Raw genomic sequence first — 27,826 nt, forward strand, 5'->3', positions numbered from 1 at the left:
CAGTCCATTAACGAATCTTATCGATTCCTTATTTCATGCCTGACAACATGTAAGCCGATATAACGACTAGCCAATAAATTATATTCCCATCGCGACGAACATTATTACTGCGTAAGATTCGAGGGGTCGTCGATTTCTTCGTTTCCGCTACAATAGTTAATCGCAAATTCATTTGAAGATAAATGAGACAAAAAGAAGAAGAAGCTGACTTGGCGAGCTCGTTAATGACGCAGTCGACTGCAATGATTCGCAGGAATCGAATAATTGCTTAATTATCTGCAATTCATTAGTCATGTCCAATTACACGAAAGCAAGCGTTAAATAGGGTATTAAGTGCGGTGTAAAATACAACGTTAAAGGACCGCCGCGTATCCCGGTTCTCCCATAAATGATTAAAATTTAATTCCCGCGTTCGATTGTACTCCCGCGCAAATGCCGCGTAAACAGCCTATTGAATTGCAAAATTTTAATCGATGCGTCTGCTGGCCGTATACTTACGAATTAAATTAAAGAAATCTTCCAAGTCAGAAAATGACGTCGACACTGATCTTTTGTGAAATTTTTATTAGTCGGATTAAGTAATAAAAGCAAGTAATTACACTTTTTATTGGAAAATCCTTTGAAGATAATTTTTGTAGCTGATGTGAAATATTAGGTTATTGTATGAGCAATATGATTCTTTCAAAAGTTTATACTTTATATGGGGAATAAGATATAAAGTGAATTGATTACATTAATTCATATTAAGAATCTTACTAAAAAATTCGTACAATTTAATGCTCATAATGTGCATCAAATATTAGTAAAAGTTGAATTAAAAATGAAAGGTGTCCTAGTGCTTTTCAGCTGGAAATGGGCATCTATTTGTCGGTAATTTAAACTCGTCACTTACAAAAACCAGATTAGCCATGAACTTAATATGAATTAAATTACATTAAAAAATCTTCTTAGAGGAAATTGAAATCTTAAAAAACATGAATGCTTCAGAAAAGATCGAAATTGATAAGAATTTTTTTTATTCGCCTCTGCAAAGGTCGACACAACACGACTGATATTAGATTACTAAAATCTACTGTCGCTATTATGAAAACTTGCATTTATTACATCTTCTATCAAGGAATGATAACGATTCCGTTTATACACCCTCAAACTCACACCACGAAAAGACATACTCTTTCTCCTTACCTTGAGCCATATCGCATTTATGTCAGAAATACCTACGGAAATATCAGACAACGATCCTTGGCCAGCATGCACATTGTCATTGGAGCAATAAAAAAACGAAGACTGGAACGCGTGTTTGGCGAGAAACGAGGCTAGCCAAGCAGACAGAAGAGCACGTTAAGGCGGAGCCATGGGATCTACCCCTCGACTCGAGTCACGTCGAACGCATCTCGGAAACGGGACAGGGTCGATTCTGCGAAGGGGTTGCTTATGGCAGAATGCCACGAGAAGCGAGACAACAAAGCATTGTGCGTGCTCGCAACAAAAGCGTCGATGCGCTTCTCACGCTATCCCGGTTGCACAAACGCAGATGCACCACGACTTCTCGATGCCCTTTGCACGTCATTTCAGCTGCGAGTGGATTATGGTTATGCTAATGCTAGAAAGATACGATAACTGTGCAGGGAACGCGTCATCGAGGAAAATTGCATCTATAAGCAAGAAAAAGCGTTGATATTAATTCAATTGCGCAAGATTCTCTCCAGCTGCTTTTGCTATTAATTCGAAATTAATATCGTAGACATGGATAATAACCTCGTTTATCGCGATAGATGTTTGAATAAAATTTCTAAGATAATAGTTTTCCCGTAAAATTCTTGGATTTAATGAAACGTGCAAATAGTATTTTCCAAGCTTTAAACCAGTAGTGTATTTATACTTAACGCTAAAAGGCAAAACCTAATGAAACTTGAATAGACGTATTCTCGTCGAAAAACAAAGAAGAGGAACTTCGAAGAAGAGAAACCAGAAAATTACAGTTATCATTCGCGATAACCATAGATATCGCGATTTCAATATCTGTATGTTCTAAAAATCTGACTTGTTTTAATTCTGATTCGCTGATCTTTGATCAAATAGATCGAAGGGGCTCTACAATCTTCTGCTCTTACGATCTGAGGAAATTTGTAACGATTCTCGTGACCATAGATACGAAGAAAGATTTCATACTTTAGGGGGAAATGTTGGTTTCGCGAGCTGGCATACATAAAGACATTTTGAATATAGTGACATAAGTTGAGGAATGGATTCAGTCAGAAACGTCCAGATGAAATTTCATCGATAAGAGCGTATTTCGCGTTTTCCCGTCTTTTGGCATGTAAGCACGTCTCCTTACGATTTCTGCGCGATGCTATTCCCAGCCGGCGAAACGAATTTTTATCGCCAACCCCATTTGGCACCGGTATCGTATTTCCCGTCGCCAATAGCCTCCGAAAATCGGGACGGTTACGCATTATATCGTGGAAGTTTGAATTTTATTAAGGAACTTCTTGGCCCCTTGCCGGACAATAACGTTATGTCGATTGGATCGCTGGTATGCTCGTGCCATTTTTAATACTTCTTCACAATGTAATCCATTGGACCCTGAAAAATTTCAAGATTCTTAAACTCTGTACTTTGAGAAAACATTACTGGAATAAGCTTCGCTCATAAATGTCCGTATATATTTTTACAAATAAAGCATAAAATTATATGTGCTTTTCAAGTGACTTTAGATGTCAATAATACGATTTCGATGACTTTTGGAGGTCTCTGAATGTCCTTGAATACTAATAGTAAGGCTTCAGTGCCTAGTGCTGTAACTTAGCAATGACACGACCTCGATATAAATCTGTGTAATCATGTAACGATCCTGACTGCCAGTGAAATGACTTTTGTAACACCTTATGACCCTGAAACGACTTTGATGATCAATGGTCGTCAATTGTAATGACTCTCCAAAATTTTGAGACGATTAAACATCAAATCGATATTTTCTTTATCCAATGAAATTCAGAAATCAAGCAAACGGGAATGTTTATAGATAAGTTAAAAATTCTCTATATTTGTTTCATTTTTTGATTTGTTGAGGTTTATCTTCATAGAAAGGAAAATTAAATACAGAGTGTAACGTAATGTCCATTCTCTTATCGAGACAACATCAGTAATACGAATGTATATAAAGCTCGTCTGCGCAAGAATATTCATGAAAATGGCTCGTCTCGCACGAATGGCACGTCGGCTGATCTAAGTGCGAAGCATATGCCTCGAGTATGACAGCGCTGCAAACAGCTACTAGAAACTTCACGGCGCGACGATATCTACGAATTCGGCGAAGGGCCATGGAATCAGCGAAACTCTTAACAAACATGAAAGCATTTAGCTTGAAAGCAGCGATACCCACTATAGACTAAGATGCGTAATAGAGACGCGTCTCGTTAAAATGCAGTTTTGAACTTGGAGAACAGTGTGAAGCGTACTTGAAATTGCATGGGAATCTCACAGACCTTCCCCGAGGATATACATTGCGTTCTCGTAGACTCGCGTAAAACCTGCGTACTTTGTTCGTGTTGCGTTTGATTTTGTTAATCGAATGCGGGAAAAGATTCGAATACGAGAGGAAGTTTGGGTCGTACAGAGGCTGCAAATAAAAGATGTAGACGCTGTTTACAGGATCGATTTTAGATACCAAGACAATGGAACAATAAATAGGAAACAATTTAATTAAATATTCCTGTATATGGTCTGTTTGTGTATGAATCTTTTTTTCAATCGGTGTAGATCTGGCCTTGACTTGGAAATTTCAAACTTTTTATTTCATCTTATAAAAAATGTCAAAGCAGAAGACGTTAGAGTAGATCAATCATTGAGAGAGCAAAGATGTGCGATACGAATAGCCTGCTGATATTCGAAATAGCGCAGAAAAGGTGTCGTAAGAAACATACTCCGGAACCTAATCATTCTCTTGCAAAATGGAACAAAAGTTTCGTCTCAGTACATAAACCGGTTTACGTTTCCAACGGATACAGATGTACAGAATTTGGATAATAGATATCCGAGTCCGATGAGTGTAGGTTCTTGAAAATGGATGATACGGCTCAGGAAGGTATACATATGTAAAATGTAAAGGTTTCAGAAAGTATTACGGCGACAGAGTGATTCGTAGCATTTCAAGGGTCTCGAGACCATTAGGTAGTTTGAAAGATTTCTAGATCCCTGAAATCCTGAGGCCTTAGAAGTCTCGTGGGTTTCAAGGTTCCCGGAGATATTAGAAATTTCTGAAAATCTTGAGAATTTGGCAGGGTTTCAGAATACGAGGTCCATGGAAACTCTGAAATATTCAACGTTCCTAAGATCCTGGTAAGTCTTAGGTCTTTATGAATGCCAGATGTCTAAACTCCCTTTAGATCTTGAGATCCCAAAATTATCGACAATACCAGACAAATAATCTTACCACATATAATATAACAAAAGAAAAAAGATAAAAAAGAAACACGATAATTTTCAAGCCCTATTTAACATAAAATCACATACAGACCCTCACAAAGTATTCGAATATTTGTAGGAAATTTTTTACTTGATCTATAAAGTAGAACTCGACTATCATTATTACATTAGTAAAATTTGAAACGAATCTGTAAATATACATCAAAGCTACAAAGATATTGATTTAAATAGTCGTTATTATTCATTACTCAATGGGACTATACTTGACACTCGTTGTATGTTTAAAATGAGTATTCACAATTATACTAATTTGTTATTAAATGTATGTTTGCAATAAATATCTTGTAACTTCTATATACATTTGGTTTCAAATTCAATCAATATAATCGTGACAATCATTTTAGTTAGTGAAATTTCAAATTATTTTGTATATCACGCACAATATATTTATATAGAAAAGTTTCTTACCGTAACTACTCAGATACTTTCATGAGCCGCTGTAAAGTCATAGAAATTGCAAAGTGGAAGATCTATCGCGATCAATCGTGTCTGGTATCTGCTGAAAAGTCGATAACATCCCTACGACACGGCTATATCAGCCATGCTACCGACGGAAATGACAGTCTACAGACAGCAATAACGACGCCACCCTTTGGTCCCATCGCCCCTCCGCTGTTCCGAGTCTCAATTCATCCGAACATCCCGATAGGACGTCATGTTCGATAAATCTATGCTGTTTTATTACCTCTTTAAACTAAATTACAGTCTACCGTTTGCTTTTCGTGGCACCCTGTAATTTCATAGGCATTTTTTTCTGTTTAACGTATCTTAACGTTAAATTTATCTTGTAAAAAGCTTGGGCACCCTGTCCAGATTGACTAAATTATCTGTTGAACTGTTTCTTTAGTGGATTATCATACGATCGAAAGAATTATTCGATGCATTTACCTACGTTGCGTTTTTACGTCGCATTATCTGTAACTATTTGATATATTTCGACCCTGTTGTTCTCGTCAAGTCTATGTGACTTGAAATGAACATTATATTTCAGTAGATATTATCAAAATATAAGTAGTCTTTACATACGTGATCTTCATCCATGCAAATAATCGATATATTTAAATTGTGCTACTTGTGTAATCCTTACGATTCTATGCACTTTTTATGAATAAACTCCCAAATCCTCCAAGATGCTCAAAATTTTCTCTAAAATTTGGGAAGAAGATATCAAAGGGATACATCTTCCCTTGAGGAAAATTTGATTAATTATTTGACGTTAAATGTATCTCAATTATCATTATGTATATCCATTATCATATTTTTCAAGAAGAATTTGCAAGGAATTTCATGTAATAAAAATCAACATTATGCTTCTCGAGAAATATTATTTAACATAAATAATGCAGTAAAAACTGTCTGTCAAACTATATTGAACGATTGTACAAATGGTATTGATTGATCGAAACCAGATCATTTCAAGGATAACGAAACGAGCAGATGAAGAAGAAGAAGGAACCTCGACAAGATGTTCTTTACGCTAATGAAAAGTCGAAGCATGGTGATTTGAACACGAAGAGAATTCCAGCCGCAGAGATGGGCGAACGTGTCGCGTTAACCGATGTGATTATTCATTCAGGACAGAAAACCGTCAGCCGGTATATCCGGCCGGTTGTAATGCATCATGTCGCGTTATATCCTCGAGAACAAAAATGTCCGGCCAATGTACACGCATTCTGCTTGCGTGTTACGCGGTGCGTGAGTTGGCATGCCCCTCCTTCCTGGAACGGTTCCCGGCAGGAATTCACAGCGTCGGAGAATTGATCCCTTCGACCCTTTCTGGAAATCTTTCGTTTCATCGACACTGGTCGTGACAAGGGTTACGTATACGACCGAAAATTTTTTAGCTTTCACGTAAAAAAAGAAATGGCGAAAGAATGGACTATTTACCTTTCTCTTAATTCTGCGATAATATATCTATATAATATAATTTTCTAACTATAGATAAAAGTATTATTAAGCCTTTAATAAGGGCTCACTGAATTTTAGGAAAATACGTGAGAACGAAACGCTTTACGTGATACGTATAACGTGTTTTATCGAACGTAATATTACGGAGGTGGACTTCGAAGGGTTAAGGAATTGAAATGGTAAGCGGTGTACCAGATATTTGTATCGAATAGTATAAGAGTATAATAGTATAATATATGATAGAAGTAAATAATAGAAATTAATAATAATAAGCAATAACAATAATAATAATAACAATAAAAACTAATTTTGATACTTGCATTATTTATCACTTGAAAGTTATGCCACTGCAGCGTTTACCATTTTTATTTTAGAAGGGAAATATATAAAACAATAAAAAATGTATCGAACACATTTCATACAATAGCAAATATATAAACAGCGATATAATTGAGGAAAAATACGCTCTTGATTAACGTTAATACTAATTTAAACATGACGTTATCAATTAAGTTCGCCATGAACCCTTTAGTTCCGCATAATTAATACTTTCACATTTCCAAAAAAAAATCCTATTACTTATTCATTGCGGTCCGTCGCGTAAATCGATTGAAATTCTGATGGTATCGAATTATCCGCGTGCTTCGAATATCAGGAACTTATTCGACCGGTATTAATAATTAACAGTTGTCGGACGTATTAATTTGTATTTAACTTGTCAGCGCGTTTATTTGCCGCAATGGTCAGTTAATTCGCAAACGTATGCCCGGTTAATTTATTATTTAACTCATGATTAATTAATGAGCATAATTACCCGGCGGGGATCGCGTGGCGATAATCAAAACCGAGCAACAACAGACGACGAGGATCGTTTTATACTTTTGTTTTGTACCGCTGTAATCGGTTACGTGCCGCTTCGCTGTGTAACTCATTCGTAGATAATATAAAATAGGAAAAGGAAATTTCTGTTTGCACGAATGTCGAAGGAAAAGGCATTTTATGGTTGATGTATGAGCGACAGAAATTTGACACAATAATTTATCACGTATATACGTGTATATCTTTATTTTTGACCTCACAGCCCTGAAAGTGATATCGTTCACAATCTCTTTACAATGTCAATTAACATCAAATGACTATATGTATACATATGCATACGATTTTCTTCGTCTTTCTTCCTTTTCTCCACTTCGCACAACTAATTTTGTTAGCTGTTCTCTTTCCCTACCATTGACTATGTCCTTCTCAAGTTCCCCCTTACCAGTTCTTTGCATTTCCTGAGCATATGCTCCAGATGCTTCGTCCTTCATGGCAAATCTCGCACTTCCTTTCCTCTTCTTCTTTTCGTATTACCTATCCCATGTTTCTATATTACCACATTTAGCCTTTGTTATTAGCATCTGACTATTTTCATCCCCAGCTCTTTTGAAATACTCTGCCGGTACATTTATTCTTATCTGTTTGTAGCTTACATTATACGTTGCACTTTTTATCTTGTCTTATATTGTACTTGTCTTTGAATTTCTCTGTCCCTTTCTTTTACCTCTTTCACCATTTGTTGCTTTCCTAAGCTGTTCGATTCGTAATCGTCATCTCCCGATCTCTTTCCCTTTCCCTTTATCTTTCTTTCAACAGTTTTCTTCTTTGTTTTTCCTCTGCTTTTTCGTGAAACTTTATTGCTCTTTGCTTTATCTTAATTTCTATCTTGTCTCCTTTTATCACTTCTAGCAGTATGTAAATTTACCAAGTATAACGATATTAACAAATTTACAATTTACAATTTATAGATTATTAGCTTCTCTTTTTTTTAATCCTCCTCCGCCAGAATGATCCTTTTTTGATAATTTCTCATCAGATAGAATAACCAAACCACTTGCAAAATTTCATTTGTTTTATTACCGAAGTTATTATTAATTAATTTATTTATGCGATGGATCTGGTCTCGATACATCCTCTGTATGTTCCCTTTCTTCGTCACGTGATTTTACATAATTCAGCTTATAACAATTTCAGTTAATAGTACAGTTTCGTATACCTTGCTGTTACGATTATTATGTGAGAGAAGATAGTTCTATCGATATACATATTATCCATTGCAAAAATAAAACGCAAATTAATTTGCATAGCTAGTCAGCCAGTAAACAAGTGGTAAATTCAAATATCAACTCCGTTTTTTCCACCTTCCGCTTCTCTGATTTTTCCAGCATATCCTGTTTCCTCTAGTAAAAACGCGAATTAGGGATAATAAATGGTACACGCGTACAGAGTAGTGACTCGGAAAGAGGAGAGAGCCGCTGCGACGCGTGAATCAACGATAATTAATTCCCGCAATTTCTCGCGTAAGTACGCGAACCGTGTGCACGGTCGCAATTTATGAACGGCCTGCACGAAACGTCATCACGCGCTGTGCCCCGCCAAAGGGGTGGAAGAGCCGTGTGCAATGTGCACGTTTCGATCTTCATTCTAACGCATTTACACGTTTTGCACCCTGTGGCCGAATATCTCGATTAATCACTGAAACCGAAACTTTTACTTTACAAACGAGAATATTCTTTCATTTGATGTTAAAATACAGTAGATATTAAAAGGACTAGATCTAGTATATTTGAGTCTTTTACATGTACTTTGGAAAATGAAATCAAAATGAAATCATCTAAGTACATATAATCGAATGCCGGTGGAGTAGAAATTTTTGTGTACTTCGCCAGAAATTCTACTCAGGAAATTTTTTAATTACCTTCGGAATCAACTGAAAACTACAATTGCTCGATTCTGAAACTAAACATGTTTTACTTTTTGCATACTTCAAAACTCTTGGTTGCCGCAGCATTGGTTATATTATTGACTTTTTATGAAACTTCAACTAATTTTGATTATGAAAAATCTTTATATATATGTCGGAGATGAAAGGAAAACCGGAGCCTTCCCTTTGCAATTTTAAGGAAGTCTTCTAATGCTTTAGCCTAGATTTTATCACAGCTGTAATTAAGCAATTGTCATTTGTAATTGTTCGATATTTGTGAAAGCGAAAGTGGGTTCGAGGTGACAACTGGTCGCCGAACGTAGCCACGGTTACGGGATAAACGTTTTGCCTGACGAAGGTGTGTATCGGTTGTATTGTTCTCCCTAGAAATCACATAGAATTGTACTTTGGAGATGTCGATATAATGGGACACACGTTGTATTAGGAATCAAACTCCAGACAGAAACTGCCTAGCAACGGCGTTTGGATCTTTCTCGATGCTTCCAAAGAGTATACAACAAACTTTTGACAGAAACTGCCTAGCAACGACGATTGGAACCTTCTCGATGCCTCCAGCGAGCATATAACAAACAAATGCAGTCGTATAGCGAAACAGATTTTCATCAGATATTCATTCGTGTGATCACCTTGGAAAGTGATACATCGAGCAATTTACCGAGTGTCTCAGCAATCGTATTTTTGTGTTTAAAATTATTCTACGCATAGTAAAGAGTTATCCATTAACCGTGGATTCGTTTGAACCCCGGAATATTGTTAATTAAATTCATTATTCGTAAAACCTATCAATCGTTAATCTCATTATTCGTTAAACTTATTATTCGTAAGACATATTATTCGTTAAACTTATTATTCTTTAATCTAATCATTAGTTAAACTTATCGTTTGTTAATCTTATCATTCATTAAACTCATTATTCATAATATTTTGTAAAATCTTGTATATTCGCGTAAATATAATCTCTGTTTCGTAAAACAATGGCTAATTCAAACGAAGAATCGTTGCGCGCCTTGAATTCTAATGATAACCCGACATATATATTATCGATTAACTTCAGTTAATTAACTTCATGTATCCGGTGAAGCAGAATTACCCACATGTGTAACATCTATCTCTGTGTTTAATAAAATTCAAACTATATGTATTATATTTATCATATGGTTAATATTAACAACATTAATAATTCGTAAACTTCCGCTTAATTCTTTAAGCGTCAGCCGAAACAAATTCGCGAAATAACGCAGCCTGCAACAGCTGCGAATCTCCAACTTCAAATGCAACCGTCACGAGCGACTTTCCTTCTTGCTCGTTCGTTAAGTCGTTCTCTTTCTCTTTCGCTTTTATCCGCGCGACGCTTCCGCTCCTTTTTTCCTCGTGCTCGTTTTTCTTCTCGTCTACGCGGCTCTTCAGTCGCCTCCGCCTCTCTTTGTTCCATGCTGCTCTGTCTGTCCTTTGAATTGTTCGTCGCTTTAACTGTTCTTCCTCCACTTTTGTTTTGCTCGGTTCTCCACTCTTCTCGTTTTATTCCTTCATGGTTTTTAACTTCCTCGTTCTCTGCCCTTTGATTCCTATTTACGCTCTGTCCTTTTTTTTTGCACTGAACTACTTCTTTTAACCACTTCATTATACCCCGAAGACTTTCTCCTCTTCTCATCCCATATTAATTCATCTTTGAGGATTTCCTTCCCTATTTCTCCCTTTTTTAAATATACCTATTTTTAATTTATTTACTCAACAAGGTGGAGTCGTCTTTAATAACAGATCACTCACTGTATCTTATGTTTTACTTCACAGATATTATTTCCCCTCTTTCTGTTACAATTGTCATATAACACGATAATAAATTATAATGCATTATGTTACGCCCCGAGGCTCACTATAGACCGTGTTCTTAACCGTCTCCCTTGGTGCTGCAATGTCGCGGATAGATCGTCTTACATGACCGTCGAGATATACACAAAGTAGCGATAAACGCATAGTTGTCGCCAAGAGAGTTCGCCTTCGGTCCGTTATTTTATCTACACAAAAAAGATGGCATACGTGATCATAGGCGCGAACGGTTGCGCCGTGCGTGATGGGGGTTGTCTCCCAGAGAAGATAAAGGACAAGATCGAAGGGCAGTCAGTAGCAAATGAGGATTCAAACCGAATGCATCGAGAAGTTCAGAAGAATAAAATCGAGGTAGCTTAGTCAAACGAATACATCGAGAAATACCATAAAATCGGGTCGAATTACAGTAACAAACTAATTGTATTATCGTTAAATCATTTGTGACGTGTTCATTATAATTTTAAATATTGTTAAATATGCAAGTTTATACTAATCCCGTTAATTCAGTGTCACAATCATTTGAACTACCTCTGTTATCCTAATCGAAACAGGGGAACGGCTGATTCGCGGCGTCGATTGTCAGAATCGTAGCGAGAATTTACGCCTCTCGCTGACGCGTTTTTCTCGCGATCACGTCTCTCCGCGAACGGTCGTAACACATTATGTCTTACTTTTTCATTTCTATTATTCTTTCATTCGATGATATGAGAAGCATTTACAAAAAAATGATCCATCCATCCTCCTTTGTTTTTCATTCAATTTTTCTTCGAGATCCTCGTTACATATTCTGCCTTTCTTCACAACCTAATTCGACTCCCTTTTTCTAGCCTTTCAGCCTTCTCTTCGAATTCTTTATTTCTGATTTTATTCGCTGGTTCAACGCAAAGATTTACAAAACCTGTTTCCACTTCTTCTTATCGTTTACTCGCTATTTTCCCAAGCTCTCCATTTGTCCTCCCTTCAACACAATCTAATTCTACACCTCTTCCTCGTCTTTCATCTTCCTCTTCGATTCTCATTCCATGAATCTCCTTCTCCCTCGTTTCTTTCGCATATCACTCTTCGCGCTCCTCCGGCACCCTCCTCCTCTCCTCATCCCCTTCTGTTCCCAAAGCAGCACCCTTTCAGTGCGCCTATTTAGCAGGCATTGTTCCTCAGCGCTGTTAATGGGCCCTCTCGGACGCAGAGAACGCTCACGGTTACGTGTCCAGCGGCAAAGGGTGGATGGAAAATTGAATTTCGTGTCTGCCCGCGCAAAAATAACGCGCGACTCCGCTCGTAAAACACCGCTCGGCCCGTACGAGGATGGAATTTTTAATTTTCACAGAGGAGAGCCTCTATCGCGAGACTGTTTGCCTGTCCGATCGTACGGGAAATACACGAGTGTCCTCGCTTCGAGCGCGAAATCGCGAAATTTCGAGCGGTTCCGCGTCTGCCAGCCAAGCGACTAGCCACGAACAAACGCGCTTAACAGGCTGTTAGGTAATTTCCGCTGGCCTGGCAGGGTGCAATGTTTGCTCGTGATTTCAAAGTGACGTCGAACGAGAGTTCGTTGCACGTCTCGTCTCTTTCGACCCAAGAGGACAATGAACGAGTTGCGTCACGATCGTCGATCGATCTTCCTTCGAGACGCTGGTAGTTTCTCGTGACTGGCGATTAAATTGGCGAATTTGGTGCCTTGAGGTATACGGAAAGCTTTTGGTTTTGTTTTTTGATTTGCATTTCTCGGCAGTTACACCGACCGGCTCCATCTTCCGTCAAGATTTCAATTTCATCGCAAAAATACACGAATAATGTTCAGTTTTCAAGAAACTAATAACTTACTTCCATTAGTTTATTTCTTGCCAAAAATGAAGTAATTATGATACTAAAGTCTAAGAATTTAAAATGCCTGTCTTTAAATTTCTTCAAATTTCACACGACTGTATATACGTTCGTAATCTACTAATAACGATAAATATAGTAAAAAATAATACGAATTAGTGGAGAATAAAATGTACATGGAACAAGTGTAAACGCGAAGGAAGTTTGCATCGCGACATAATTTCGTTTCTTTCTCTTCGATGGATAGATCCCGAAAATGTCTCATCGATTCCAAAGAGAACATACGACGCAATCCCCGAAGGAAGTTTTTCAACGGTAATTTAAATGCAATCAGAATTCAAAACATGTTTTATTTCGTGCATTTTATATACTACAGCGAGTGCATAGTAAAACGAAACTTTTGAGCTGGCTTATCCCTATGAAACGTGGCAATTTCGCCGTATTTGCGATGCAAACGATCGGGAATGGGATGGTTACATCGTAAAGCGCGGTCTATTGCAGCCGTAAAGCGTACTGGAACGCGTTCGCGCGATACCTGCTGAAAATCGAAAGTTCGTCGCGCAAATTACAGACCGGAATTCCCATCTACTCGGCAGAAGGCGGCCGAACGATTTCCGTCGTCAGCTCGGAGAGGCCGAATTAGCCAGCGAAATTTGCGCGTCGCCAGAGAACACGGAAATGATAGGTGAAAATTATTCAATTCCAAAGTCCACGTGGAAATGGCAATCTCGATGGTAACGATCGAAAATTGCCGCGAAATTATGGCCGGCCTGTGTGCGGCCGCGCCGCGCCCATTAACCTCGAATTAGCCGCCATTTCCTGCCGACATTTTTCATTTTTCCGGGTAATTACGAGCCTTCCTTGTAATTATACCGTAAAGTACGACGCATGCCGCACATTTCGGGTCTCTGCAAAATGTTACGATATTCACGCGTCGCCAAATTCCCTTCGAAAATTGCTCTGGCGCCGTAAATTCTTGTCGATGTCAGATATCAAGTGATTTCTAATCGTGTTTCTGTAAATCTTTCGCATCACCTAATTCGTATTATTTATTGTTCTACGTTGGATACATAGAAAAGTTTGGACAGCCAAAATTTATTTATTGTTGAATTCTTCTTCCCATTATACAGGGTTGTCCGCGTAAAGTGTTACGAAAATTCTGTAAATCCGTACCTGCAACAATGTTGTCCGATGTACAGAACGATATCATGAAAATAACAACCAAATGTTTAGAAACGAATGATCGTCATTTTGAACACCTAATGAAATGAATTTCATCTCACAATAGGTCTATTTCAATTACTCTTTGACGTCTTAAATAGCCTCTTCACAGAGTTTCCTTTCGTCAGACTTCTTTAATTAGGCAAATTAACGAAAAACGCTTCAGGCAAATGTTCTTTAGTTTTGTAAGAAATATCTTAACAAAGCGAAATTAATATGGCATTACATTTCAAAAGAATTGTTCCTCGAATAATTAGTCCTCTTGTATCATTAAAATGTAAAAAAAAACCTAGTCCGCTATAGTTTCTAAGAAGATGGCTTGTAATACTTCACGCGGAATAGTCTGTATATTTCGATTTGTATTTTCACACGTTGTGCGTTGCGCCATCATTGACCGTGCAAAGTATTTAACCCATAATTGGTAGGACCTATGAATCTTTAGGAATTTTTATTCTCATGGTAATTTGGAATGTGTGAGTCATGAAGTACTATGTCGTTGACCAATCTAGAACTTAATGTCTACCAGTCTGTTATCATCTTTTGCAAACTCCTGAACAATTTGTCTATCTAATTATATACCAATATACCAATCTAAATACGAGCTGTACCAATATACCAATATATAGCAATCTATATACTTGGTATACTAACATACCAATCTATAGTAATTACGAACTAAATGTTCACACGCATACGTTTTCCCCTGTAAATCAAAAATTGCTTCTCTCTGACACCAAAGATATTCACACTTCCGACTATATCGTATCAAGAGGATCAGGCACCCAATTCGCCAAACATTTTCAATCATAGCTGTCGATCGCGAAGTAGATCAACCAGAATTGTTTTCAGCACGCGATCAACCGAGGCTGGAAATAAGCCTAACGATCGATGAAAGATTTAATCGTGGCCTCGGGAACGCCGCGTTCCATTCGCTATTGTTCCAGGACACGTTCGACGTTATTGCGTAGCACAGGATCAGGATGTTTCGCCGTATGACGGCGCCGTTCAATTTATTTCACCAAATACAGGTTTACGAGTGCCTGTTAAGCACGGTTACCGTCGCATTGTGTTAGTCAGATACACGGAGCACCGTTTATTACGCGTTTTATAGCCACCACCTCCCATCCACCGACTACTTTTGTCGTAAATGCATCCGCGACTGAGCACGATCGCGCCTCGAAACGATCATCGCCGGTTAAACGTACCTATAGAATAGCGATGGCAGAATGGTGAGTAAAGACGCGCGCGTCGAACGCTTTCGTTATTAACACTTTACCGACCGATAGCCGATTAATCGGTTTTTTGTCGCCAACACTTACCGACCGATAGCCTATTAATCGGCTTTTTTTATCGCCGACAATCTTTCTCATTATTTGAACAGTAATTTGTTATTTAGTGCTAAGATGCATTGCTCAGTTGCGTTGCTTTGTAAGCTCCCACAGTTTTATACCAATTTGAAAAACTTACCGTTCGCGATCAACGAAAAGAATGATATTGGAGAGTCTAAACCGAAACAGAGCCTGCACCAGGGAGAATCTGCGCCTGAGCTGCTGGTCGGACGTGCGTATGCTGTTGAACTGCTAGCGGTCGGTAAAGTGTTAATAAATTAACTCTGCTCCCGTGACAAGAACCAGCGCGTAAAGGAATATCGTATCGCGGTTATCGGCCACTTCATACGGGAATATATTATTAGCATTCGCGATGCAATGTATTCGGGCTTCTGATCAGTTTCAGAATGAATTTCATCTGTTCAATATCGATATCGTGTTTGGAGATAGTATACATTATTATTATTTGAATATTATAGTACTATTAATATATTTATACTTTTGATTTTAGTTTTCATAGATTTTGTATTAGAGTATTTCGAGGACCAATTTTTTATAGATCGATGGCTGATTAGGCATTTTTTTTTATTTGAGAAACCTCAGTCAAAGTTTATACGATGTGAATATTGATAAGATCGAAGCGACAATATTTGTAAATAGAACTGATTGTAGATATGGATCATGCTATGGAATATCGATACGATCGTAAAAAAAAAGGAAATTATTATTCGAATATAATTTTTGTAACTGCGATATATGTACGTGTTTTTTCAACTCCCTTGAAAGCATTAATAAAGTATATAGACACGTGTGTATATAGGGTGAGCGTATTTCTATGTAAATTTGAACACAGCTATCAGTATACAGAAGAATGAATTCGTCGGGGGTATTGTTAATAGTAATTCTGGTGGAACACAGTCAATTTTCGTGGCTATCGGTTGTATTTGATCAAAGCTGTCATAAGCGGGGATAATCGAACGTTCGGTAGATTGAAAATTGGGGTAGATTTCGCTTCTCATAATAGGATCGCAGGAATGGCACGCGATCCGATTCGACCCGATAAAAGTAGGTCTCTGTGGGAAAATAATCGCGAGACTTTCGCTCGATCGTTATCACCCTTCAACCAAGCTACGCCACTGCGAAGATAAACAATCAATTCCCATACACCATCATGGACATTTTGATGTTCGTATCTTGACACTGACAAGAGGAGATCGAAAGACAGATAAACTGTATTCCAAATTTTCGGTGGAAATTCTTTACAATAAACATTGGATTAATTCATCGAAAAAGATAATATTTTCCTATCTAAAATATTCTTGTTATTGAAATGAAAAACAAAGACCAAAAACTAGATACATTAATCGTATTCCAAAGTTAGAATTCTTTAGAATAAGCGTCAAATTAATTTGATAAGAAACATATAACATAATTGTACCTGTCTAAAGTGTTCTTATTTAAATAAAAAACGTAGATGAAAACCAAATACATAAACTGTATTTAAAAAAAGAATTTTTTTTAGAATAAACGTCAAATTAGTTCGATAAAAAATATATAACATTCTTTCTTACTTAAAATATTCGTGCTATTGAAATAAAAATCTTCCTTATATGATAAAAAACGAAAATCATGGAGAAATTACGATCGTAACATTTTCAGATGAATTTCATGCTCCGAACAGACGAAACGATTCTTTTTCAACCCCCGTGCAGACACTTACCCCGGAGCCGGTGCGTGTTAGACGAAAGCGCGGTCTCGTATAATAAACCAGCCATTATCGTGTCACTGTTCACCATCCAATCTTCTTTGTTATCAAACTTTACCGTCGCCTTCTGGGAAAAGGTTCACAATCACCCTCGGCCCAGAAACCGCGTTTGTCTTCGCTGCTAACGGCACGTCGCCTCCGTGCAATCCGTATAAATGCATTGCGAGATGCTTTACCCTATATTTCAGTTAGTTTCTGCGATTCATAAATAAATTATGCACTTGTAAGGCTCTGAGAAAACGAACGGCCTCCGCTGTTTTAGAGTATTCGCGGCTTCCTTGTCTTTCCCCCTAGAAACTGGTGCAATTATTATTTCCTTTCAAACATAATGCATCATATTGAAGCAATAGTACAGAAATTAAGGAACGAGATAAAGCTATGGAGTGCGAACTGCTTTCGATATTGCGAGAGACTTATTCGCTCGGAAATGTAACTTGTAAGAAAAGCCAAATAGAGAAAAACACAGATTGGATAGCGAACCCCCAGGATGATGTAATAGGGACATTTGGCAAAGACAGACTACTATACCCGTTTAATCCGACAAATGGGAACCTAGTTCCATATATGTGATCTTCCAGAGCAATTACATGAGATCTTTCATGGTCTAGAATAATATTGTTTGCTATTTATTACCTTGTAAGCTAGTCTTTTTAATTACACATCCCAAAGAATTCAAATTATCGCGTGTAGATTTAAATTAAAATTTAAATGAGATTCTTCTATGGTTACAAATATTCTATGCATGAGCTTTCAAAGCAACGATACAAGCGCTTCCAAGTTTTCTCAATAGAAAAAGATTTTTAAGAGCAGCTCTTAAACTCTTCCATTTTCCTTACAAATTCCATTTACCTTTCTTCCCCCTTTTGAAAAACTTTGTAAATGCCCTGCAAACCACGATCAGCTCCTTGTTCTCATAGCCAAAAGTATTTTCTTGCATCCCAAATTCGCAAAGTGTGCGGAAACGATTCGATTCTACCGACCTTACGCGTTTTTTCAAACAAAAAAGTTAAATCTCCTTCTCGCAAAGCAACATCAACCCCTTTTTCTGCGCTACTAAAAGCATTTTCTTGCATTCCAAGTTTGTAAAGCGTGTGACTAATTTGCAGAAACGGCTCGATTACACTCCCTTTCGCATTTCATCTGTCATCAATAGGCGACACGTGATTATACTTCGACGAACATTTCTACCCCTTCTAAAATGGGAAAATCCCCGTCGACGACGCGTCTCGAGCTGCTGAGAGTAATTATTGTTTACACGTTAGATCGCACGTGAGCGATAGTACGAAGCATGCACGTTCATGTACACGTGAGCTATGCAAACGCAGACGGCGGCTAAGACAAACAGGTATCCATGAATGTAGTATTGAATCGGGGTGTCAGAGCCACCTTTGTGTACTCGCGCCATTATTATCCGCGGAAACTATAACGCTTACAATAAGACTGCAACGATAGTGCTCGTTTCTCCCCTCCTTTTTCCTCGTTAATAAAGACCTTTCAATACGTTGCTGTTCCCAACCTTCTGCCGTGTTTTTATTGCATAGCATATCCTACGATACATGAGAATTAAGATTGCAGAATGTAAAAGGGATAAGAATTTTTTAAAAATGTTCAATTACGTAAAAGTCATTATTTCTCTTAAAAAATACATTTATTTTTCATTTTATACCTGGCACGTTTTGTGTCAGATTAAACTTAGGCGAATGAAAAATTTTGAAAATAAAAATTTTCTTAGAATATTCAGTTACGTGAAAGCAACGTATTTTTTATTGTATGCCTATCACATCCTATGTCGTCCTAAAAGTAAGTTAATACAAAATTTGTAGACTGAGAATTAGCTTAGGATATTTAGTTGGGGAAAAGTAACTTCAAATTTTGTTAGCCATCATGAAACGCGATGTTATTAATATATTTCCAAAGGTAACACAGTAGCAGTCGATGCTTATGTACAGTAATAACTGCAATATAATAGCGTCCAAAGCCTCGGAGCTTAGCACGAGCAACATTGCTTTAACCCATTGAGACTGATGTTGCGTTATAACGATTTTATCGTAGATGAGCGTTTAAAAGCAATACATCTGCACATGGTGCAGCTGTAGTACCGAAATACGGTATTCGGCGAGGATTATGTTGTAAGAGAGGGTGATAGTTGAACTAGTAACGGAATTTCTGTATATAATGAGCTCCCTTGGTTTATTCGGCAGGGTATTCCCAGAGAACAATATCTTGTACAATACCCTAGGTATTGTTTTAGTCCGTTGTTGAGACTAAAGATTTGGTTTTGTTTTTAATTTTGGTCTCAACGAACTGCAGTTTACAGTCTACTCTCATTTACATTGTGGTCTATCTTTACTATATTCTTCTATCATTAATATAGTCGTGAAAATTACGTAAGGTGTTTGCAAGTAGTTCGAGTAAGTAATATCGCGAACGCGAGTAGATAGAATACAAATTGAGGAATACGTTCGAGCATCCTTGATTAAAATTGAGTAGTTTGCGAATTCAATAGTCGTTTGATCGTAGAAATGGTGCAATATCGAAGATTCTTATGCGCTACTTGAAATATTAAACATCGAATTCCAAATACATTATGTTCTGTTTTATCGACCCTATGCTATCTCTCGTAAATATCTCAATATTTTTATTCGAACGATACTTTGAACACATAAACGATATGAGGATATAGAATCTTTTAAACAACAAAAGTGCTCCATAACGTTTGATAATTATATTCAATACTATCAATATCAGTACTGAATGTTCCATTGATGTTCGACCAAATGCACGCACTGATGTAAGCTGGATTGCATATCTACAGGCGACCCTAGCGCAACATTCAACTTCCTCGAACTTGAAAAATAAGTGCCATGCACATTCGACATTTATATACATGAACTTTCCTTATTATCTTAATGTCTAGAATCATCCATATAATTTATAAACATTCTTTGTAATATACATTGGAATAAAAATAAAAAGAAAGATCATGATTTATCTTTTCGTCTGCATTTTCGCAATGGAATTACATCCAGGCGAGAAACAAGCAAACGTCCAAGCAATTTTGAACAGTATGTATAGTATGTTTCCTATTTTACTGTGAGAAAAACCTACGTCTGGCTACATACATGTCTACAAGACCGCTCCCCTAATAAATCTTATTTTGTCGTCAATATATCCCTGTAACCGGCTCCCTGCTCGTCCAGACGTAATACGAACGAAAGTAATCGCGCGATTTTCCAATTTATCGTCCGAGGATCGGCAATGGTTTGGCAATCGCGTCTTGTAACAATACGTCTTCCACGGATGCTTGTTCCGGGTTGAAAAATGCCCGTGACCCGGACCAATTCACGAAACGAGATTAATGGTTTCGCGAGGATGTTGCCTGTCGTTGAGAAAGAATCTCGTCGAACAAAACGGAACGAAACGGAATGAAATAAAACGAAGGGAACGGAAACGCACGAGCGCCTCTTGATCAATTCCTCGACAAAGCACGGATCGCTGGCAATTACCAGCGCTCGTGCACACGACTACAATAATGCCACAGGGGCAGATTACACTCTGCAGGCCAACCCTTTTTCCGGATTGCTGCATTTTATGCGCCTTTTTGCGCAAAGTGCAGCGACCGAACGCTGCTCGATCGTTCTGTACGCTCTTCTTTTTTTGCAGCGATAGATTTTAATGAAATACGAGTTTATGGCGGTTCTTTGCGAGAGTAACATGGAAATCGACGGATAGAAACGTGATTAATATGAAATGATCCAGACGAGACTGTTGTAAATGAAGATTACAGGCTGTAGAATTCGATATAAATCTTATTTTCTAGTTTTCGAATTCAGTACATTGTGAACTAATCTGCAGTTACTAAAATTATTCTTTCATTTTCACTCTGGAGCTGAACAGATGTTTTTCTGTCCCTTTTTAATTTAAAAAATATTGCTCGTAATACTAAATTACTGAGAAACATTAACACGTCGAAGATATTATGATATTGTTTGTCTTAACAGTGAATGTATCTGGTTTACTCATAAAGCGACGTTCAAATATTGAAATTAACAAAAACGTATTATTATATTTTGTACTTATTTCTAGTGTGTATTTTTATTTATTGTACAATATATAATTTTTTATATGATTTTTCGATATATTGTGCCTATAGTTCCAGTATTTCGTTTCGAATGTAATACGTCAGCGATGAAGTTCTTAGACAGTTAAGCATACCATTTAAAGTTCTTGTCTCTAAACTCTCCCATATTTGTCATCCTTGAAACTTTCACTCTCTACATTGACCGCCCTTAGAAACTTTCCACCCCATATACACTTCGAGAGTTCTGACTTTTACGCGTGTTATCCATCTCCACTTCGCTGACCCTCGATATTATATTAAAAATTCATTTCAATTTTTTAACTGTCCGTAAAGTACCTTCGTTAATTAATACTGCTACTAAAATATGAAAATTGCTCCTGATGAAGTGGTATATCATTAACAATTTAACGAATAAAGGTAAGTACAATATAAATATATATAGAAAAAAACGGTACATAAAGATTAAATCTAGAAAATTCTTATAAAGAGTCATGAATTCGTGAAATTATCTTTGCCACTTTAACATAAACAAAGAAAACATAAATCGATTCGCATAAAAATATCGAAAGAATATTAGGTAAATACTAGATGCAACTGATACGTACAAATATGAATTGGTCACTTTTATCATTCTAGAGTTACAATCTTCCCAAAGAAATTTGTTACATGTCTACTCATGCAAAAATACTCAGAGAATATTATAATAAATAAATAATTATTAAATAATAATAAAATAATACTAACAGCAACTGCAACACATGCAATCATAACAGGAAGATTCAGAAATTGTTAACATAATTTTATGGTAATTTCGGAACTCCATCTTCCTGGCTGTTACATCGTCGCCGAGGCATCCGGAGTTTCTATCAGCAACCGGAACACATGGCACCGGCCAGCCGTTCCTCGTGATTTACTGCTATTGCCTTGCAAACTTGATTATAATGATGCAGGAACACCGTTTGCCGAATTATACGCGGAACCGCGTGTAGCCGGACTTTCATTAAACGATAATCATCTTCCGCTCACTTGTTGGAACAGCCGGAAACTGTTGGGGACAATGCGTCTTCCACGTATTGTCTCCGGTATCGCACTTCGCCTCTTTATCGCAGCTCAAACAGTTTTCCCACGTGAAGAATGCAACCATAGTTGATAAAAAGTTGGCGACGTTTTGACGCCGGGAGAAAGCGTTAAATTTGCTCTGGGATTTAATTAAAAGGAAGAACAAGCGTTTTTCGCGATGCTGCTGACGTACTTTAATTAGCAAGAAGAATATAAGAAAGCATAAGAATTGTATTTATCCGCAGCCTTAAAGTGCAAAGAATTTGTAAGGAGAATTTCTAATCTTTGTATCTTTAAATCTTTGAATTTCTAAATTTTCAAATCTAAACGTAATTTAGTTTTAGATTAAAAAGTTTCTACTTGAGAATTGCATTCTAAATTTGAACTCCAATACCAATTGAAAGCAGAGCCGTTTAATCTTCCGATAGTTAAGTTCTAGTTGAATTTCCTGCAGACCAAACAATCGAGGACGAACGAATCCACGAAATGTTGGAGGGAGAGCATAAAGGAACGATGTGCAAAGTGAAGGTAGCCCTAAAGGCTGCAATCTTGATTATTCATCGTATGACGGGCTCGCTGACAATCGCTCTTCTATTTGCACTTATAATTACTGTTTGCGGAGCATTGTTCTTAAGTCTGGCGCCTGAAATGGCACCCTAGTTGATAAGTTACGGGGAATCACCGCGCAAAGTCTCCCCGTTTCACAACTGGAATCGACTTCCAAGTAAAACTCTAATGAAGAAGGTTACGGGGTTACTTGCAGATCTCGTGAATTATTACGTTATCCCCGGAAGAGGAATAAGGCTCCTACGTTCGTTAATATTCACGAGCTATACGTATAGAAAAACTGCTCTTCAGAATAGAAATTTAACTTAATAATACACAAATATTATTATTTATACAAAGATCCAAAGACAGAGAAATAAGACTCCTACGTTCGTTAATATTCACGAGCTATACGTATGGAAAAACTGCTCTTCAAAATAAAAATTTAACTTAATAATACACAGATATTATTATTATATATATACAAAGATCCAAAGACTCAAAGATTCGAAAATGTTTATATAAATTTATACTTTTACAATATAGACGCAATTACAGAAATACAGAGGCGGAACGTAATTTGTAAATTATTATATATATAATTAATATTTTGTATATATTATATAATATATTACAACGAGGATTCTACTTTGAATATTTTACATGTTTTTCCATAGTATGTGCATTCTGTGCATTTTTGCATCATTAAATTTTCCATGACTGCAGAAACATCTAATTATAATAAATTATGTTACATTAGATCTAAAACCTCTCTAATCCAGATATTTTAAAATAACAGAGCAGTTAGCTGGAAAGTTATGAAATTCTATGGAATAAAAATAAAATTTCACTTTTTAAAAGACTTACGCAATCACGGAATAGATATAAAAATTTAGTAGATAAAATGTTGTTTCAACAAACCACAACAATCTTTCGTTGATGCTGTAGCTCATCTCGTATCAGAAACGATTCTATGAAGCCTCAAGTAAACGAGATGGAAATGAGACGAGCGTAAAAACAGGGCAGCGTGAACGATAACGGGATGAGATAGCGAACGCATAAAGACGTTGTCACCTTCCAACGAACGCGTTAATAAAGGTAGACGGTTTAAGGCCGATCGGATACTTCAATCTTACTGAATGCCATTTTCATAATCGTTTCGGAAGCACGGTAAGAGTTAAAGTAAACTTGGAGCTTTAACGAACGGACTTCTAAGCCGATTAACATCCTCGAACTCCTCGAATATACACAATCCAGGAGTCTGAACAAGCAAGTTCGCTGGGACAATCAGCTTATTCGCGGAGTTTCTTTCCACGATCCAGTATGTACACAAACGAGCTATCTATGAAACGATGCTGAGGAAAAACGGACAATAAAAATGTCTTCCAGGCGTTCCAAAGCGAGAAACAATTGAAATCGATCAGCTGCTTATCGACTTTCTCAAAGGAGACTTAATTACAAACTTGGGCATTGATCGCGCTCTTTCATTGATTTTAAACCTCTGCATTATTATCTCTTCATCTTTTTCGTTCACTGGAAAATTTGTACTCTAAAAGTTTTAGGCTTCGACTTTTACACTTTGGATCTACATTCTAGGACGTGAAATTCCGAATAAAAGCATTTGAAATGTTCAATGTTTCACGTATCTTTTCATCTTTCGTTGCATGTTTCCTGAAAATTCATGTTTATACGTTGGTAAATTTCGAAATTCAGAGGTTCAAACATTCGAAGGTTAAAAATACCTTCGTCGAACTCTTTGCAATCTCCCAATCATTAGAAGTATCAAACATTTGTCAAACGTGACCATCTAATTGAATCTTGACTTTGATCCCATCACTCTTGATTGCAGTTAGATAAGTTTCATCTGCTTTAAAATTTATTCGCGAAGAAACGCTACGAGCGGTATGCATTGTATATATTGTTCTACTATTTATCCAACTTCTTCATGGCACATAATATAAGTTCAGGAACTCGTTATCAAGACGAGAGAGTCGCAACAAAGTCGTACCCTTCTCTAGAGGTAATTTTTCTAATAAAAAAACGCGGCTCTGGAAAGGATAGTCGAGCGTGGCAGCGAGTAATTATCAATTAATCTTCATTAAAGCCTTCCGCGTTCCTGCAGATGGCTGCTACGATGGAAAACAATCGGACGCTTGCTCCAAGGAGCGTGCAGTTAGTTTGGAAAGTTAGTTTCGAAAGAGGCAGAAGGAGAGAGAGAAGAGCGGGGGAAAACGAAAAGGGTGTTGCCAGGCGTGTTGGAGACTCGCCCTCGACTCGTCTCCCTCGGAAAGCTTAAATCGGCTTCATATCTTAGCCCCTGCAACCCTCTTGTATCTCTAATCAGATCATTAAGCTCGCGGAGCGTGCGCATGAAGAAATTTGTCGCAAACCGAGTCCTCCGCGTGACTCGCGAAGAAAATGTATAATCGAATCAACATTGACGAAGGGTCGCGACTTTTTCCGTTTCGGTTTGCGCGTAAATCTGCACGCCTGTCGATAAACCTTCGGATACACTCGACGAGTTATTAAGTTAGAACTACGACTGGGGTTGCTTGCAAAGTGGGTGGCCAAACTTGGCGAAATTCTGCCCCTCTCTTTTTATGTATATTTCAGCTTCCCTTTGCCTTTCGTTTCTTCACCATGCTCCTGCTTTTCTTTTTTTGCGTAATATATTTTCCGGACATTTCCCGCCTCAAGTTCTTTTTTTCTTCTTTCGACGCGGAACACTACGTTTAATCAAAAGCCAAGCAATGAAATTAATTCACGAAAATGTTGAAACTCGTCGTAACGTTAGAGATACCTTTTTAATGCTTCGTCAAATATTATTTAAGCTAATTTACTTCTTTATACTATTCGCTTCTTTGATGCTTATTTAAGCTTCATACTTATTTAATCTGATACTTATTTAAATACTTTGTTGGATTACAGAAAGTCGTAGAATCCAAGTGTCTCATAGAGACAATGACGAGTACTAAATGTATTCAAAGTTACTGCGGTTCTCGAATTTTGAGCATTCGTGACTAAAGACGTCTGAAGTGTCGTTACAGTAATAGAGAGAATGGTTTCTACGACAGATGGTTAAAGTTCCGAAACTCGTAACGGGGGTGGAAAGCGAAGGTGGTAGCAAAGTATAGTGGCAACTGTCTTCCAAATGAGAGCCATTTTTTATCCACGACACAGCTGTGACAACATGTTCCACAACTGTATCCATTACCATCTCCCTTTATAATAATTTCTCACCTTCATAATCATAACGATTACATCGACGATGCAGCGATCCTTTAAATCCACAAACTGCTCCACCGTGAAACTCAGTGACAAAGGATACATTTTTTACAGGCTAATTGCATTGGAACATTTTTTCCTTTCTTTTCTTTTTTTCTTTATTTGAAATTTTATTTATCGTCAAACGTTTCGACCTCGGTGAGTTATATTGGACTCTGAAGTATTAATATTTCACGGTAGAATTATCACGCTGGAAGCAATTGAAACATGCGCAACAATGGCAAAGGGATTGAACGGGGCCACGGTACGGGTTCAGTTAGAACCTTTTCGACGAGAATTAAAACTGGACAGCTCCTTCAAGCGAATTCGATTTGTTCCAGGATGGAGGAGACATCACGGGGGTTGCTGCAGCATAAGCACAGGGCCGAACAGCTGAAGCAAGAGAAAACTGCGCTCACACTTTCTTACGAGGTAAGATTTTACCAAAAAAATGTTTCCAAGTAGCTCAGAAGTTTAGTCGATTATCCATAATATTAATAAACCTCGATATTCAGCAGAACCACTTTTAACAGTCAGTTTAGTACCTATTCAATGATTATTATGTCTCATTGCAGTATTTGGTAAAACTTCAAAATGTTTTGCCAGTCACTTGTAAGCTTCGAACTTTTCGAAAATGTTAAATTATGTAACATTACGAGATACCATTAAATTTTCTGATTTCAAAAGATCAAGATCGCTCGATAATTAGTCGTATCGCATGTTACATCGAAACATAAGTCCCTGAAGGAATTCAATTTCTGCAGAATTTCAATTGCGCGTACCGTCCTCCTTGAATTTATATTCGTTCGAGTGGTTCGTCGGATTTTAGCTTCCCGAATCTAGGGTGAAATGAAAAGCGGAGTGTCTCCCCCTTGATTCAACCATTGGTCCCGTTGTCGATAAGCACGAACAGATAACGAAGAGGCTGTCAAATTCTCTAGTCTATCGAACAGAGTTTCCATCGTTTATCGTGGCGGCTATTTCTTTTTTTCTCTTCTACGATTTATTTGTTTTTCTCTCTTTTTTTTGTAAACAGAAGTCGAGACACGATGACACTCTGGTAAAAAGCTTCCAGCTGCCATGGTCCAATAACAACGCTCTCGTAATGCGAACCAACAAGCTGTTATTGTATTTCAGCTGAAGTTGTCATGTACGATTGTTCCTGCCGGCGACACAAAGCGGGGTGCTGGGTTTATCGTTGAATTCACGTAACGCAATTTATTTCGTCCTCTTATTCGGTACTTTCGGTCCATGAAGCGACACAATGGGCTAAAGAACGCGATATGCACGCGATGTATACTCCGCGTCGATTAAAAACACTCGATCGGTGCGATTAAGGATATTCTTTTCGATAGACCTGTTACCGATCGGATGGCGTTTCAATTAATTTCTCTGTACATTTGAAGCAGACGCACACGCAAGTGGAAGGGAACGAGTTTATTCGAAACTCTTCCAACTTGACTAATCTATGTTCCCAATAAACCGAAAGATTGACATCTATGAATTCGTCTGAGAAATTCGTCTGTCGTATTGTAGACAGGAGGGTATGGCATTTAAAAAAATCAAGTTGACCTTAAATTTTCCCCTTCGTTTATAGAAAAACTATGTATGTTACGTAATGTCTCCCACCGTACCGAAAACTTCTTTTCTAAAAACAATGTTTTCATGTTTTCATTTCTTTACGATATATTTACTTTAAATTCAAGGAAACTTCTACATTTCTAGGTTCTACAGGTTTCATTTTCGAATCC

At 37.5% G+C, this 27,826-nt stretch overlaps 1 protein-coding gene across 9 annotated transcripts in view; it reads left to right on the top strand.

Moving 5' to 3' along the window:
• Nucleotides 1-27,826, top strand: part of LOC117208264 — a 392,468-nt gene that overhangs the window by 353,052 nt on the left and 11,590 nt on the right. For all 9 annotated transcript variants that reach the window (XR_004487654.1, XM_033449295.1, XM_033449298.1 and 6 more), the window contains one exon: nucleotides 26,417-26,507. Coding sequence is in view for 8 of the 9 variants with exons in the window: in XM_033449295.1 (XP_033305186.1) it covers nucleotides 26,417-26,507 (91 nt within the window). In the remaining variant the exon portion in view is untranslated. The remainder of the gene's footprint in view (nucleotides 1-26,416; nucleotides 26,508-27,826) is intronic.

Source organism: Bombus bifarius, unplaced genomic scaffold (genome assembly GCF_011952205.1).
Source record: "Bombus bifarius isolate JDL3187 unplaced genomic scaffold, Bbif_JDL3187 scf7180000008058, whole genome shotgun sequence".
In the NCBI taxonomy this organism is placed as follows: Eukaryota; Metazoa; Arthropoda; class Insecta; order Hymenoptera; family Apidae; genus Bombus; species Bombus bifarius.